Source organism: Abrus precatorius, unplaced genomic scaffold, assembly GCF_003935025.1.
Source record: "Abrus precatorius isolate BTA unplaced genomic scaffold, Abrus_2018 Scaffold11, whole genome shotgun sequence".
Taxonomy (NCBI): Eukaryota; Viridiplantae; Streptophyta; class Magnoliopsida; order Fabales; family Fabaceae; genus Abrus; species Abrus precatorius.
The window spans coordinates 28,285,441-28,302,000 of record NW_020874303.1 but is presented as its reverse complement, the minus strand read 5'-3'; the positions used below and the strand labels follow the sequence as shown (position 1 = coordinate 28,302,000).

The 16,560-nt window shown below is 32.9% G+C and overlaps 3 protein-coding genes across 3 annotated transcripts; 1 reads left to right on the top strand and 2 right to left on the bottom strand.

The window, feature by feature from the left end:
* Positions 1-1,121: 1,121 nt before the first annotated feature.
* LOC113855280 (serine/threonine-protein kinase UCNL-like) lies at positions 1,122-2,738 on the bottom strand. The gene has a single exon (XM_027486855.1). The coding sequence runs from the start codon at positions 2,571-2,573 to the stop codon at positions 1,425-1,427; it is 1,149 nt and encodes a 382-aa protein (XP_027342656.1). The 5' UTR covers positions 2,574-2,738; the 3' UTR covers positions 1,122-1,424.
* Positions 2,739-10,098: 7,360 nt separating this feature from the next.
* On the top strand, positions 10,099-11,513 carry LOC113853930 (protein slowmo homolog). The gene is made up of 2 exons (XM_027484653.1): positions 10,099-10,177; positions 10,428-11,513. Exon 2 carries the CDS (start codon positions 10,538-10,540, stop codon positions 11,093-11,095), a length of 558 nt encoding a protein of 185 aa, XP_027340454.1. The 5' UTR covers positions 10,099-10,177; positions 10,428-10,537; the 3' UTR covers positions 11,096-11,513.
* Positions 11,514-12,697: 1,184 nt separating this feature from the next.
* Positions 12,698-15,073, bottom strand: LOC113853931 (zinc finger A20 and AN1 domain-containing stress-associated protein 8-like). The gene is made up of 3 exons (XM_027484654.1): positions 14,924-15,073; positions 14,714-14,804; positions 12,698-13,649 (listed from the first exon to the last, which is right to left on the bottom strand). The coding sequence occupies exon 3, from the start codon at positions 13,634-13,636 to the stop codon at positions 13,118-13,120; it is 519 nt and encodes a 172-aa protein (XP_027340455.1). The 5' UTR covers positions 13,637-13,649; positions 14,714-14,804; positions 14,924-15,073; the 3' UTR covers positions 12,698-13,117.
* Between the last annotated feature and the right edge of the window lie 1,487 nt (positions 15,074-16,560).

Sequence of the window (16,560 nt, the reverse complement as noted above, 5' to 3'; positions counted from 1 at the left end):
ATACAAAATAATGATTGATATTTTGTTTTATCTTTTCATAAATCAAAACTTTGTAGTCACGAGAGTAAGACTATTCAGTTAAAGATAAGTCAACCTAACTCAACCCCATTTTTTAAAGAATTAAAAAAGTTAATCATCAAATTTATATAAATAATTGGATCACGTTTTGTGAAATAATACAATCAAGCACTTAATTTATATGTACTACATCAATAATATACTTATATGTGTGAACATAGATAATATAATATATTCAATAAAATACTTAACAATTTTTAGTGCAGACGAGCAGAACTGGCGTCCATACCGTTTGCCTTGTATTTCTCCATGGTTCTTAGACAGAAAACCGTGAAATGTGGATTGCAACAAAAGCTGCTGATCATGAAGAGAACAAGTTTGGGCACGTGTTAAAGAATTATAACTTCAGTATCTCATTATTATGTAAGGACTTTATTTGATAACAAATCGCCACTCTTCACGGGATAAACAGTGTTATTATCATGATAATCTTTCTTTGAATAAGATGGTGCCACTTACTACACACAGAATTAAAATAACTGGTCCTACTATTACTTTCTTCTCAAAAGAGAGATGCCTTTTGTGCTTTCCCAATTGTAACAATGTATCAATAGGCCAACGTTAACGGGGGCATCAAGACCCCTCAATGCACCGAGATCAAACTGAAAACAACTATTTACAAATAGTAAAATTGGACAATGGTAATGCACTCGATGCACCTTTCAAACAATATTAATAATCATGTAAGGTGTAAACAAGATTGATTCATTGATCTTACGATGGGAAAACCAACAATGCAAATTTTTATTATGTAAAGCCCATTATCAATCAAGCATGTTCTTTAAGATTCAAAAACTTACATACGATCATCTCCCCAAATGAAATACTGATCAAAACCCATGAGTTTGCGCTCTCAGGTGGAAGGAAAACATATTTTACTTTATATTATATTAACATATGCATTAGTATTCTTTTTAAATAGGAGTTCTATCATTTTACTCATTCAAAACTAATTCTGTATTTAATATTATATGTTATTATTTTTATCTTTTACTTTTTATTCTTTCTGTTTAGATATATTTTAAAAATACTTTTCACTTAAAAGGCACTTTTAAGTATTCTATTTTGATATAGTTCAAAAAATATTTTCCAAAAGGTAAATATGTAGGGCAGAATGGGTGTATACGTATGTAATACATCAAAAAGATTATACCTATATATAGACAATCGTATTGTACAATTCTATTTGTAGTTCTTTAACTATATATAACGATATTGTACAAAGTAATTTCACTAACGGCGCCGTTTCTTCTCGGTGTACGGTTATTCTCTATGTACTCAGAATTTCGGAGAGTTACTAAAAAGAATAACTGGGTCTGGCTCAAGCATGCCCTCCCACACGTGCGTCAGAATTCTGGTAAAGAAGCATTCCTCTCAAACTCAGCATCAGACGGCGACGGTAACGGCGAAGGGGGCAACGACGGTGGAGATTTCAAGCTCTGGAAGTATCCCCTTATGTCGAGTCCACCGGTGAACGGCTTCGCCGGCAACACAACGTCGTCTCTGGACGGAATAAATGGCGGGCGCATAACCTCCGTTAACTGGTCCCACTTAAGCCCTCTGAAGAACTCGTGCTCCTTGATCTCGCTGGCGCCTCGAACGTAACCCAATCTTCTTGTGGGATCCTTCTCAAGCAACCTCGCGATGAGGTCCGTCAACGCAGATTTCTTCCCAATAAACTCAGGCGTTTTCAAAAGCACGTTTCGAAACGTTTCCTTGCGGTTGTTCCCCTTGAACGGCGTCGTGCCGTAGAGCATCTCGTAGGTGAGCACTCCGAGGGCCCACCAGTCAACGGCGAACTCGTGACCGTCGCCACGGACGACCTCCGGCGCGACGTACTCCTCGGTGCCGACGAAGGAGTTGGAGCGTTCGCCGTTGGAGAAACTCGGCCTGCGTCGACTGACTGGGCTGACTCGGGCGGGCTTGGGCTTGGGCTTGGCGTGGATTGGGATCCACATGAAGCGAAAATTGCGGCGATGTTTTCCGGGGGCGTCGTCATCAGGGATGTTGGAGTGGTGTGAGGGAGTGATGGTTTTGGGTGTGAGGGTTCGAGAGAGGTCGAAATCGGTGAGGGTGACGTGGCCGGATTGTTGAATGAGAACGTTTTCAGGTTTGAGGTCGCGGTAGGCGATGCCCATGGAGTGTAGGTGTTCGAGAGCGCAGAGGATTTCCGCCACGTAGAAGCGTATAACGGGGGGAGCGAATACGCGATCCGTTTGGCGGTAACGGAGGATGTTGAGGTCGGAGCCGGGGCAGTATGGGATGGCCCAGCCCAATAGGTTTTGGGTTTCGAAGGAGCCCAACAGGGTGGGGAGGAACGGGTGCGAGAAGCGAGATAGGAGTTGCATTTCCCAGCGTGCTCGGCGTGACCCGTCGTGGATTGAAGAGGTTTTGTCTACCACTTTGAGTGCCACGTGGGCTGTGTTGTGTTGAACCAGAAACACTGTTCCCATTGCTCCTTTCCCTAACACTTTCAGTGGTTTCAGCTCCTCCATTCCCCTCTCTCTTTTTACGTGCCTTTCTTTCCTCCTCTTTCCCTTTTATAGCGTTTTCTCTCTCCCTGTTCCCCTGCTTTCTCTGTCTCCTATTTCATTCAAATTCTAATTATAACTGTGTCTTTAGTAAATGCATCACTTTTCATCCGAAAAGTTAAGAATATGATTTTTTTAAATTTCTTTTTATTTATGGATATTTTTACTCATTTAATCGAATATTTTGACTAATGAAATGAATTTCAGCCATATAAAAATTATCATCAAGTATATTCTAACTCATCAATGAATAACAGATTCAACCAAATGTGTGGTGTAGCATTATGTTGGTAGTCATATATATTTCATGTGTAGTAGAGACTTTTGCAGTTACTAGATAGTAGTTGTAACGTATATAAAATAGAAGAAATTTAGCATAATAATTAAGATATAAAAACAAAATTTGTCTAAGGTTTATAAATAAAAAAAACCTTTGTATAATAAATGAAAAGCAGTAAAATAATTAGAATATTTTATTCAAATTGTATAATTAAAATCGATTCAATATATATTATAGCTATACTAATAAGGATTCAAATTTAATTTTACTTAAATTTTAAACAAACCAACACTAGAGTACTAACGCATTGATATTGTGTAATGATATATTTTTCAAAAGCAAGAAGCTGGCTTGATTTGCATATGAATGGTCACACGTGTGAGAAAGAGGGAAACAAAGATACTCTTTTAAAGTAATCCATTAAAAAACAACTCTTATATATATATATATATATATATATATATATATATATATTGAAAAGGTAATTTAAATTTTTTTTATTTATGTAAATATTTATAGATATAATTAAATTTAAATTAATAATAAATAAAGTTTTACTTTTTTATTTTATAAAAATTGTTAAACAATATGACAAAATGAATTGGTCGTACGGTAGTCACATGGGCGCTCCCTTATTATGAGGAGAACGTGAATGTTGGAACCTTGTCATTTACCAATCCATTATTTTTGTGCTCCTTTCTTAATTTAATTAATAAAACTCGACATTTCACTTGCCCTTCGTCATGCTACTTTAAAATCTTAAGAGTAATGATACTCTTATAATATATTTTTATAATAAAATTTATAATTTAAGAGAAAGTTAAAAAAGAATAAAAATAAGACGAGTGATGTAATAAAAATTTATTATTAAAATTTTTGTAAATTTTTGTGTGTATAAAAATACTTAAATCTTAATCAGCTTAAAAAATTATAGTATTTTTCAAGTATACGAGCTGCCATGTGTAATGCACTTAAATTAATTATATACTGTAAAATTGACTTTTTATTGATGAAATTTAGGTACATGATTTTTTATTTGCTACAATTGGAGTTGGACATGTTTTGTATTTTTAGGCGTCATTTGTAATCTTACACAATAATTCATATACTATTTGTCCTTTTTTATTAGATTGAGGTTGACTAATTAGGCTCGGCAAATGGTTATCTAGAAATGCTAATTTGCTGTATCATCAATAGTAAACTTTTAGACATATATTTTAATCCTCAATCCCGTTGTTTATGTTGGTAAATGTTGAGCTATAACCACAGAAAATTGAAGAGGAAGTACAGTTCGTAACAAAGGACAAAGCAATTAACGAGTTTCACACGTTCAATGTTCCTTAGTTGTGTTTCTTTTATTCATGCCTTCGTTGTAATGTAACGTACGGTGAGCCACTCCACGGGTGAGAATTTGTAAATGGGTCGTGTATGGTACCAAAATCATAAAATAATCCTGAGGAGCCATTGCCATTTTGACAATCAATTAGGTGGATGCTGAATTAGTGATGGCTTCATCGTCAAAAGTGTGGGCTTTATGCCAACATAAAAGATGTTGATATATATAAAAGAAGGCATATAAATTAGAACCAAGTTTATGGTTAAAATAGATGTAGGGTAGACAAGTGGAGGACAGAATGATTATGCTGCCTTTAACAAAGAATTGACGATATCCTTTTGATTTGCAAATCAAACTGTGAACTTAAGGAGAAAGATATTTACCAAGAAAACACACGTATAGAACAAGTCACTAATTCATAAAAATTCTTTTTGTAGTTCACAGAAGACGATCTTCAAAATAACGTGGAGTCGTGATTTGGGTAGGCGTTAGGTGATCTTCCGTTGGATCAAATCCTTGATAACATTATCTACCAACTACTAAAAAGAAAACATGTATAAAGGAGTAGAGGAATGGTTCAACCTAGTTGGTGGTTTCAATTCCTATTCCTTCTCATGTTATCATATATTCTTTATTCTCTAGTATATGATAGTGGGATTATGATTCCAAAATGGGTTACCATAACCTCTAGTATGGCTAGATGCTCTCTGAATTTCCAAGAACACTAATGTCCACAGCCTTAAAATATTCCATCAGGGATTCTCTATATATACCTTAATTAAATTTAGCTCATCTTCGGTTCTTAAAATAACAAAAATTTTAAGAGAAAATGCATGATTTTCATACACCAAACGTTTATCGGAAGAGTTTGGAAGAAAAATATATTTTTAAAAAATAACTAAAATATTAGTAAAAAAAGATGATATTAATATAAGTCATATGATGGTATAGATATTTATTTTTCTTAAAATAAAACTGATCGCCTTTCTTTCCCTTCGAATTTCCCCATCCTAACATACAAATTAGAGGGAAAAAAAACTCCACTCTTGGTTAATTCTCTATAGTATATGATAGTGGGATTATGATTCCAATTGATTACCATAATATATGGCTAGATGCTCTCTGAATTTCTAAGGACACTGACGTCCACGGCCTTGAAATATACCGTCTGGGATTCTCTACATTGATTAAATTTAGTTCACCTTCAGTTCTTCAGAAAGAATCTTTTTCAAGAAATATGATTTTCATAGACGAAGCATTTTCCTGAAGATTTTGGAAGAGAAATATATTTTTTAGTTAAAAGAAATAAAATATTAATGAAAATTGGAGACATTATATTAATAAGTCATACAATGGATTCGATATTTATTTAAAATAAAATATATTTTATCCTTTCTTTTCTTTAAAATTTATCCATCCAACGTATAAAAAATTAAACTCCATGAAACATGAGGTGCAGATAAGTGAAAAGGATGCATGAGCAAGAGCATTGCTGGGGTTTGTTCTCAATGCTTATACCACATGTACGTAGCACTCAGTGTGTGAAGGTAACGATTCGCAAGCATTTGTTCCAGTGTGGACCTACTCCTACTCACGCTGCCAAATAACTTAAATGGTACTGTCCAAAATCCTATCCTATTCTTCAATGCGTTCATCTACATCATCTGTCCAAATTAAAGCACCTAATTGCTATAGTTAATTTAAGGCTGCATGTGTGAGAGAGAGAAGATGATATAATGCATTATTAATATTTTTATTATAAATTATTTTATAATATACAAGTAAAAAGTCTAAAATTTTTTATATTTAATTTAAATTTTTTATTCAACTTATATTTGTAACTGACTGTTAGATATAAATTAAATTAATGAAAAGCTTAAATCAAATATAAAAATTATTAAACTTATACTAATATGAGAATATCCTTTCTTATAATATATATATATATATATATATATATATATATATATATTTTATTAAGCAAAATATATATTATTAGAGAGAGTTCAAGAGAAACTCAAAATTCATATACACAGAAAAAAAATACTTATTTAAAAAAATAAAAATTAAAAACATACTTATATAAAGTTAAGACGGAAGTAATTTTATAGATTTGGATACCAATCTGCTAACAAAATAACTTTTCCTTTACTAACAAATGATAGTTATTTCCAAGACTTTAAAATAATAAAATCTATGACTTTTTTCTCATCCAAAACACAATTGAAAAATATTATTCTTATAATATATATATATATATTATAAATTTTATATTAATAATTTAATTTTATTAAAAAAATTCACTGAATATTATAGAGCATGTGGGCGTGTATGGAGGAAGGAAATTACTGTACCTTAGAACGATATAAAATTAGATAAATAAGACTAAGCTCGCTTGAAATTTTATACGTGTGTGTGGAATATGCTACATTAAGTGTTAAATTAAACAAAAGGACATTTTTAATAGAATTTTTTTTATATATGACATAAAGCTGGTCTATAGTTGTCATGTGATACTGTGGGGAAATTGACGGACAGCCAAGTCCTACTAGCAATTGGCCAGTTACCATTTATTGCTTATAACGAATGAAATATCATAAAAAAAACATATAAAGCAAATACAGGGGTGTGTTTGTGTTGTCTGATATGTATGAGTGAGGAAGGGAAAAGGTTACCCCCCCCATGAACTTACAGATTTTGGTACCACAAGCTAACGCATGCAACCAAAGGAAGGAACTCCTTGGAAAAGGACCTTTACCTATATATATATATATCTCAAATCCCATAAAATACAAACTTTAGGTTACACGGGATCTTTGTATGCAATTTAATTTTTGGCCTTTTGAGCTTGTGCTGAAGACACAATAACCCCACCCCACAAATTTTAAAGAATGGCTTTACATTACCGTAGAAGTTTCACCATATGAGTTCCTGTTCGTCATCATTTGATGCAAGAAAAATATATAAGCTTCCACTAAACCTAAATGTGTCTACACACACACACACACACCACTCATGTCAAAGTTGGGAGCAAATGCACTTTAAAGGAAAAAGTTCTTTTACACTTTGTTGAAGCCCATGTCGGCCATGACTCCACAATCCAAAAGAATTCCTCACTTCAGGAGGTCTTGTTTATTTATTTTGAATGTGTTATTGGGCAATATATACTACAATTAAGTTAAATTTACTATAGTTGAGCTTCCATTATGCGTAATGCTTTCTTCTTGCTAGGTTGCTTGCACAGACAAACACATGTTTAGTAACGAACGAGACATTTATAATTTTATTTTTATAATATTGTATATTAGATACAGATTTTATTTTCTGCTACATATTCTTAGTATTGGATCACTAGGAGAGACGATAATGGTTAAAGTAGGGATACGCATTTATGAATACACTTTATTAACTCTGCTCGTATATGATACATGAGTTCTAATATATTTTATGACTGTTTTCTTATTTTTAATTTATCGTAAAATTATTATACAATTTACATTTCTCTTTAGATTTTTAAACTCTATAAGACCCCACATCAATGACCCAATATATATTGATCAAAGGTTGTTTTCATATTTTCATTAGAGCTGCACACGGAACATAATCATTGAACGAACTTTTTAGTCAAGCCAAAGCACTATTTAGATAAATTGCATTTTCCGTTTTTTAAAAATGTCTGAATTAATTTTTATTGTTAAAATTTGCATAAATTTCATTGGAAAAAAGACCATTACTTTTAACGTAAATCAACCTCTTAATTAATATAATAAGAAACAAAAATAAGTTATTTTTTAAAAATATATTTTCTCACTATTATTCTTAATGCAATTAGCTTTAAATATTGTATTATTAATTTTGTGGCTTTAAAGTAAGAAATTAAGTTTTAAATACTCTTATCATCAGCTTTGAGATTTCACTCCACATTTATTTCATGTTTCATAATTTACCCTTATTTACTTGCTTTAATGAAATAACTCCAAGGTTTCCATCACATCCATCAATTATGACCTTTTTGGATCAAATTCTGAATTAATGGACCATTTCGTGGGGCTTTTATCTGTCTTTTGCCAGAAAAGAAAAAATGGTTTGAGTTATTTTATAGCATCATATATTATAATTACTTGATATACTTAATTTTGAATTCGAGCTTTGGTTGCATCCACGTGGAGGCCTCAGCTTTACGAATCATGATGGAGGAGTAGGCATAAAACATTGCACCAGCTATGACAAATGGTATAACCCTTTGCTTTTCCGCTTTCAGCTTTCTTTTATTCTTCTCTGTTGGAGATTTAATTATCGTTGCTATTATTGCGGACATTGATGTCGCAAGGAATTCCAAGTATACCATCATTATCATTACGAAGTGGTTGATCATGAAAATATTGCAAATGGGCAAGGTCTGTAGCTACATGTTACATGTATATGTCTTTTTTTTTCTTTTTTCTTTTTGCTTTTGCTTATTATGAAAACGTGTAGTTAATAGAGTATACTCTATCATGGAATTTTTTATTTGATAATATATAATTGTATGTAATAATAAGAGTATGTTTTCCTTCAAAGCTAGCCATATTGAGAGGAAGTGAAGGAGAAGACGAGTAAGTACTGATTCTGTTTGATTACATAAGCAATTAATTTCCGTAAAGAAACTTATGTTTCACTACGCAATCTATTTTGCATAAAAAATTTTAAGAGAAAAAAATGGTGTTTCATTCCAATATAAAAAGTTACATAGAATTTTAAGTGACCATTCCTAAAAATAAACTGGAGATCTTTAATTTCTAACCTAGATTATACAATATCTGAATGAATGGTGAAACCAAATGAGTAATTTTTTGTTATAATTTTCAGGAAAAAAAAACTCTAAGTGTGATAATTAATAACAACATATCAACTATTAAATTTAGCTATTGTAGGTCGTGAGTACTATTGCTGTCTGTTGTTGTCGAGTTCCTTTTCTTTACATCTACTTGGCTGATGTTTTAGAATATTTCTTAATGGAATTCAAGCTTATTATTTGCTTACAATGCTTGTTCTCTCTCTCTCTCTCTCTCTCTCTATATATATATATATATATATATATATATATATATATATTTCCTTTCTTTTTCTTCCGTTAACACTCTAATTGTCTATCTAGTATCTACTTGCATGCATCCACAGAGAAATATCTACTTGTTGGAATTTGGATGTGAGAGATGGGCTTTGGTTTATCCAATCCACTTATTTTGTTTTTGGGCTTTCAGGCCCTTTATTGAATTCGCTTTGCTTTGTCTGACGAATAAATATGATATGCAAAAATCATATCATATGAATAGAATCAATGATGTTAACAAAATGAAAAAAAAAAAAAAAGAGAATCAATGACTTGTCTTGAAATTTCAAATATTAGGTTTATCATTTTTCTTAGGTGTTTTATTTTATTTTGTTAGGATCCATGACCTTCGAAATCCATATAATATAACATGTTATTTATTTTGTCTATGAGAGTGCATTATCTTAGAATAGAAATTGGGTTACAAATGGAGTAAATTCTGCTGTACTTCTAATTATTGAGACAGTATAATATTTTTTTATACGTAGAATAATTATTTTTATTAATTTTATATTAATAGATAATAGAATTAGTAATTTAATTAAAAATATATATAAAAGACTCTCTAATTTTTAAGATATAAAAAAAATTACAATTATTAATGTAGAGAAAATATGTAATAATCTACCTACAAATGAATCAATACTTATTGCAAGCTATCTGAAGCTGTGGGTTCCTTGGATCTCAAAACTTTACTTGGACCCGGCCCAATGTCCAATGCCCAATTGCGAATGCTGCAATGGTTGACAGAAAACAAAATTGACCCTTGTATGAAAACTGTGAGCGGAGATACCACGGCCATGTAATTATTGCATTGTTGCTGCCTCGATTCTTTGGAACACTCTCCATTTCCGCATTCGGTACGCTCTCGTTTTTCCCAACTTGAATCTATTATCTCTGCGTTGAGATTAATTCTGTGAATTCCATTTCTCTTGTTACTGTTTTTATGCGTGATCTACCTTTCGGTAATTGGATTGATTGTAACTAATTTTGTCTTTGTTGTTCTTGAACCGGAGATTTTTATTTTTATTATTGAAATTTTAATTTAATTACATTGATATTAGCTTCTGAATTGAACAACATTGATGGATTATTCATTTCTGGTGTCAGATGTGCATTGTTTGAGTGAAATTTCCCTCTACTAACCCCTAAACCCTAATTGAGAACTTTGGTGTGGTGTGGCGTGGCGTGTTGGTTGAATTGAGTGAAGAAATAGCATTATGGTGAAAGCATATAGACAAGAATATGTATACAAACACCCATGGGAACGGGTAACTTGTGCATCTTGGCGCAAGTTTGCTGACCCTGAGAACAAGCGCATATTATCCCATATTCTTGATGTTGACACATTGAACCATAGCCTCGATCCTTCATCAGGAAGGCTTTACACAACCCGCGCCGTCACGGTCCATTGCCCTGGACCATGGTTTGTACGCAGGATTGTTGGTCAGGATATTTGCCACTGTGTGGAATCAACTGTAGTGGATGCAGGGTCACGCTCCATGCAACTAACTTCCCGAAATATCAGCCTCCAGAAGTTCATAGAAGTGGAAGAGAAGATCCAGTATGATCCGCATCCGGATAACCCGACCGGATGGACAATTTGTCAGCAGGAGACTAGCATTCGGATTAAGCCGTTGTCAGCTCTGGCATCCATGGCTGAAAAGGTGGAGCAGCGGTGTGCTGATAGGTTCCTTCAGAATAGTGTCAAGGGTAGGGAGGTTATGGAGAGGATTTGTAAGTATCTTGAAGCAGAAGCTAGTAGCCTTGCCATGTGATTCTGTCTCCCTCGTTTCAGTTTTAGGTTCTTGTAGTTTAACTTTTTATATGTATAAAATAACTGATAAAACACTGCAACATCAAGTCATGGAAGGTGTAGCTTGCGGTTCTTCCCTTAATCAAAAGAAGACTGTTGGATCTTCACCAAATTTTGATATGGCAAAATAATTTTTCAAATTTATGTAATACTGCTTAAAACAGTATCTTGAATCTCTTTTTATTTGAATCTTGATCTGGCCTTGAGAGTGACTTTGGCACATAACTTTGTTGTTCGTGTTTGCCACCATTCTTCGTCTTCTAAAACATGAGTGATTACAAGCCTTTATTATTTTAAGAATTTATCTTGAGGTTCAAGTGTTTATCCACGGATTATCAGGTAAGCCTAAGTGATGACTGGGTTGATCTTGTTTTTTACGTCTACATTTGACATTGACAGTGAACATGAAGTTATAGATAATTACTAAATCAGTTCTATTATTGAAGAGTTAGCTTCGCATATAGCTATTCGGACGAGTTCCAAATTTGTCGTATCCGGCATCCAGGTGCATGGGAGACGGAATTGGATTTTGGTGAGTTTTTAATGGTGAAATAACCTTTTTTTTATAACCTTTTTTTTCGGTAGGGTTATAGCTTGTTCTGCTTGGCATTGGGTAGAGGTGACCTAAAAATTCAAGTTTGGAGCTCTCAAACATGATTTTCAACGGGAGGAAAAGAAGAGGTCATGCTTAAACATGATTTTGCTTTCAAAATACATGTTCTACTAAAATTGAAAAATGTGACTTTTATTTTTGGTTAAACAATCTTGCATTGAGTGCTGTTACAAAGTTTTGAAATGAAAGATATCACGTATAAATTATTTTTCCTTAAATTTGCTATTAATTATATAATGTACATTCACTTGGAACACATTTATCATAAACATTTTATACGAGTTTTCGTGTTAAGCATGAATATGACTGGAAGACATTGGTAATACATTTTCAATTTATAATTAAAATTTATTAAAATTAAATGGGTATGTTTTTTATTTAATGATGTTCTTTTTAGTTTTTAATAAACTTTGGTTAATAATTAAGAGTATATTAAAAGGGTTATTTGTATTTTTCTATAACTATTTTGTTGAGATTATACATTGATTATAAATAAGATAAAGGGAAAAATAAAGACTAACAGTTTTCGCTTAAACAAGTTGAAATTTAAGATATTATCAAAATATTAGGTCTTTAGAATTAAAAAAATAATAATCTCACAATTTTCAATGTAGTTAACTATGCATGAAATGAAATGTGGGGGCAATTCTCACTTTTACCGGCATCATCTTTTGTAGTAGTTAATTACAAAAATTCATTATTCTACAAATCCTTTCCTTCATGTTTGCGCAGTTCAGATATGTTTTTCCCTTCGAATTAATTTCTGCAATATTATATTGGAAATTACCAACAATAACTTAACTAAATACGAGTTCAAGTGGCCACGATTTTGACGTTGATTCTCAAATCCTCATCGCATGCATCTTGTTCTCTAGTTGCTCACTGAAGATATACCCAACTTCGAAAATTAAATATATGAAAAACAGTTAGTCCAAACGATTCCAACACGTAGTTAACAAGATAAATTTATAGATAACCAAGAAACCATAAACAATAATTACAATCTAACCAAATGTTCAATTGTCCGTGGATGCTCCTGAAATCATCTGTAAATTGCACATCCCATTCTGACATGTACTACTACAGAGATAAGGAACAGAATAGACGCATTACAATGCTAACAGCACCAACTTCCATCAAACCAGCAGAGATTTAAAGACTTGAAATTAAAACATTGGCGCAAATTTCTTTCGCCAATCACATGAAATATAGTCCTTCAAACTGCAGGGATGTCATATAACTCCAAGTCTCCCGTCACATATAACAATATACTAAGAATACCATTAAAATATTCAGGAAACTCGGATCATCTCATGATAACGACATTGGGCACAACAGCATTTCAAGGCATGAAATATCAAGACACCAAATCTAGATCTTATCAAGCTTCTCAGCCTTGACAACTGGATTTGCTTTAGCTATGGCATCCCGTGCAGCAGAGCGGTAATCAAATGGGCAATTATGTTTGTCTGAGTAGCGGTGTACAGCACAGAAAAGGTTACCACATCGACAATTAAATCCTGTTAATCCAACTCGCTTATTACAGTTGCTGCATCGTTTCGGACCATCCTTGGGCTTTGCCTCGTCACTCTCCTTTGCACCTGAAGCAACCAAAGGTTGTGCAGAGATAGTTCTAGGCTCTATTGAATTGACTGAGATATCCACGTTGGTAGCAATGGCAGGTTCATTTCCACTGCTGCTCGATGAACCATGCATAATATTCCCAATAGACGATGCTGCAAGCTTTGCCTGCTCTTGTTTCAGCATCATATCTTTATGGCACTTAGAACACATGTTCATAGTAGCAGCACTTCCAAAAAATCCACAGTTGTTGATGCACAATATAGGAGCTTCCGGGGGAGCTTGGCATCCAGTCTTGTCATGGTCCATTTTTTAAACTTTCCTGCACCAAAGAAATTTAAATACAAAATCATTTAAAAGATAAAGTAATAACTATTTTATCAACAAATATGTCATTTCTGAGCATACATAGTATCCAATGATATGTTTGGACCAATATATGGCATACAAATTAGCACCCCTTCCTCATACTAATGGGTAAATATGTTAAATCAAGAAGGGCTAATCTCAAACAATTCCACCACACTACTCCCTTTGGCCTAAACAGCAAAAGTTTAAGCATTCATAAAAATCAATATCAAGGGATTACACAACCATGTGAAACACCAACAAACCAAACTTATACAACTAGGTGGCACTAGCTTCATGGATCAAACTTCGAAGACATAATGTGCAATAGTAAAATAATTTTACAGCATATCCAGTAAATTACTGTGTCAACGAAGACTATCAAACAAGTTCAAGATCATATAAGATACACACAGAACAGTCCACTAAGCTTTTCCCCAAACAGTCCTGTGTTCCAAAAATTTCATTTTTATTGTGCATATATGATTGCTCAGCTCATACAATTGTTTGATCGAGCATTAAATCACAAAACTTCTCAGATTAAAATTATTGCACCATTTTCTCCATTAAACAAAATAGACTATGCATTCATATAAACATTGCAAGCTGCTTCAAAATATCTATCTCTATTAAATAGAAACCATTTGAAAAGGCATAAATTTCAGGAAAACGTGGAAGCCTTAGCACCATCTCGTCTACCTAGACCAACACGAAATAGAAAAAAAAAAAAAAAAAGTCCCAAAAGCATTGAGCAGCAATCAGGCGACAAATACCACAATCCAAACACCATACGAATATACGGTGTTGAGTCTCTGCAAGGAAAATTCAATAAATCCATTACAAGACGAATATGGCAACCCTAGTTGTGCACCCTCTGTGCAAATCTGCATCTGTAAATTAGTATTTCCAATTTTTCACCCAACCAGAACAAAGATTAAAAAAAAAAAAACAGACAATCAAAACAGGACAAAAAAAAAAATGAACACAACAGAAATTTCGTCCACCACACCACGCGAATATTACAAGACATAATCTAACCTGGTAGCCAGGAAAAATTATAATAAACAAAATCTGCTAACTGAAAGCTTCAGGCCGATCTATAAGGTCAAAATCGCACCGAACAATAGTCCTGTTCATCAAAATCAAAATGAATGATTATTAATCACATAACAAAACAAATAAACAATTATAAAAAAAGAGAGAGATATTAATCGAAAAGAAAAAATAATAAGGCAATGGAACCCTAACCCTAGTAAATTTGGGATCTATGAGGAGAGAGAAGGCAAAGCCAGGGACAGAGGAGTGAGAAAAGAGAAAGAGGTGCTGTCAGTCTCTCTTTCTCTTTCTTTCTTCTTTCTCTCTCTCTTTTCGTGAATTTAAAATGACTCTCCTTCTCTCCCAACGAACGCTACGTGTGAAGCTATTAATGGCGCGACTGTTTTTCTCACATTCACCATTTTGTCCCTTTCCTAATTGCTATTAACCTTGCTGCCATTGCTCACAGTGTTAACGTTACCGCCTTTCGAAAACATGGGCAAAACGGTCCAGTTATATATATATATTTTATTATGTGCTTTTAGTATTGCGTTAATGGAAGATTTGGTGAGGGTGGAGGTTAACCATTGCTCCAAAACTTGTTAGTTTTTTTATTTCCTTTATTTTCATTTTTAAGGAACACCTAGATTAATCATTTTTGCTTTCGGCAACTAACAAGGATTAAAGAATTTCGTGTGAAACTTAAATTTTAAAGATTGAAGTTCAAAATGTCTACTTTTTGAAAAATTTTATAATGATTCACGATCATATAGTAATAGATATTGATAGGTATATATTCTTTTATAAAACGTAAAAAAATAACACTTGACACAATATGAGTCGTTGAGATTACATAATTTTTCTTTTTTTCCTTAATAAGCTTAATTTCTGGATATAAATTATAAATATATTTTTATTTTCTTATAATATTGTCCATCATAAAGTTTTATTTTCGAAATTCGATCATTCTAATTTTCAGTTAGCTATACGTTTTTCATATTTATGAAGTACAAAAACAAGAGGGATGGAATATCGCTACAGGAAGGGCATATGTCATTGTCTGGGTAAGAGCACATTAAACCTTTTGGTAAGTAACCTCTTCAATTTAGCATTAGAATTTGCTACATTGGAAAAAGTTGTAATATGAAAAGAAGAAATAGAAAATGGACCCTTAATTTTGTTATTACTTTTTCTAACTTCTTCTGTTAAGAGCCTCAACTAAAAATTCAGAAACTACAGCATACATAGTTGTCAATAACATATGAGTCATCCATTACATGTATTTTGCAGAGCAAGAGACATTTCCAACAACTTTGAGTGATGGATAAAACACTAACCAAACTAGTACAATTCTTTGTTTGGATCAGTAACATTTAAAAAAAGTACATTTATAAATTCGACAGTAATGTTGTGTTTCTCAATTAGAATTTTAGCATGATACAAACAATGTTCAGACGCATGTGATGGAGGTCTGAAACTGCCATGACCATGTTGTTTTGATGTATAATAATTAACCCTGGCAATAATTTTATTTAACAATTTATACGCTTCTAATTTTTAAATGTGGCTTGTGTAAATGTAGATGGGGTGGAACTAGCATAAATGCCAGTCATGAACCATCAAATATCTCTTATCTTGACTTGAATAGTAAGTGAATGGTGGAACATATCAATTACCAAAGTTTGTAGGGTTGTACCCTTCCTCAAAAGACACCAAATTCTACACATGTAACCTTAAGCTTCTTCTCCTGTCACTTTATCATACCTCACTTTATTCCAAAAACTCACTGATGAGTCAAATGCAACATGAGTCTCAAAAATAAAAACCACTAATGTGTAATCATATCTAAC

What these genes read in the sequence shown, in the direction of transcription:
- LOC113853930 (XM_027484653.1), top strand. Translation starts at nt 10,538, where the DNA reads ATGGTGAAAGCATATAGACAAGAATATGTATACAAACACCCATGGGAA.
- LOC113853931 (XM_027484654.1), bottom strand. Translation starts at nt 13,636, where the DNA reads ATGGACCATGACAAGACTGGATGCCAAGCTCCCCCGGAAGCTCCTATA.
- LOC113855280 (XM_027486855.1), bottom strand. Translation starts at nt 2,573, where the DNA reads ATGGAGGAGCTGAAACCACTGAAAGTGTTAGGGAAAGGAGCAATGGGA.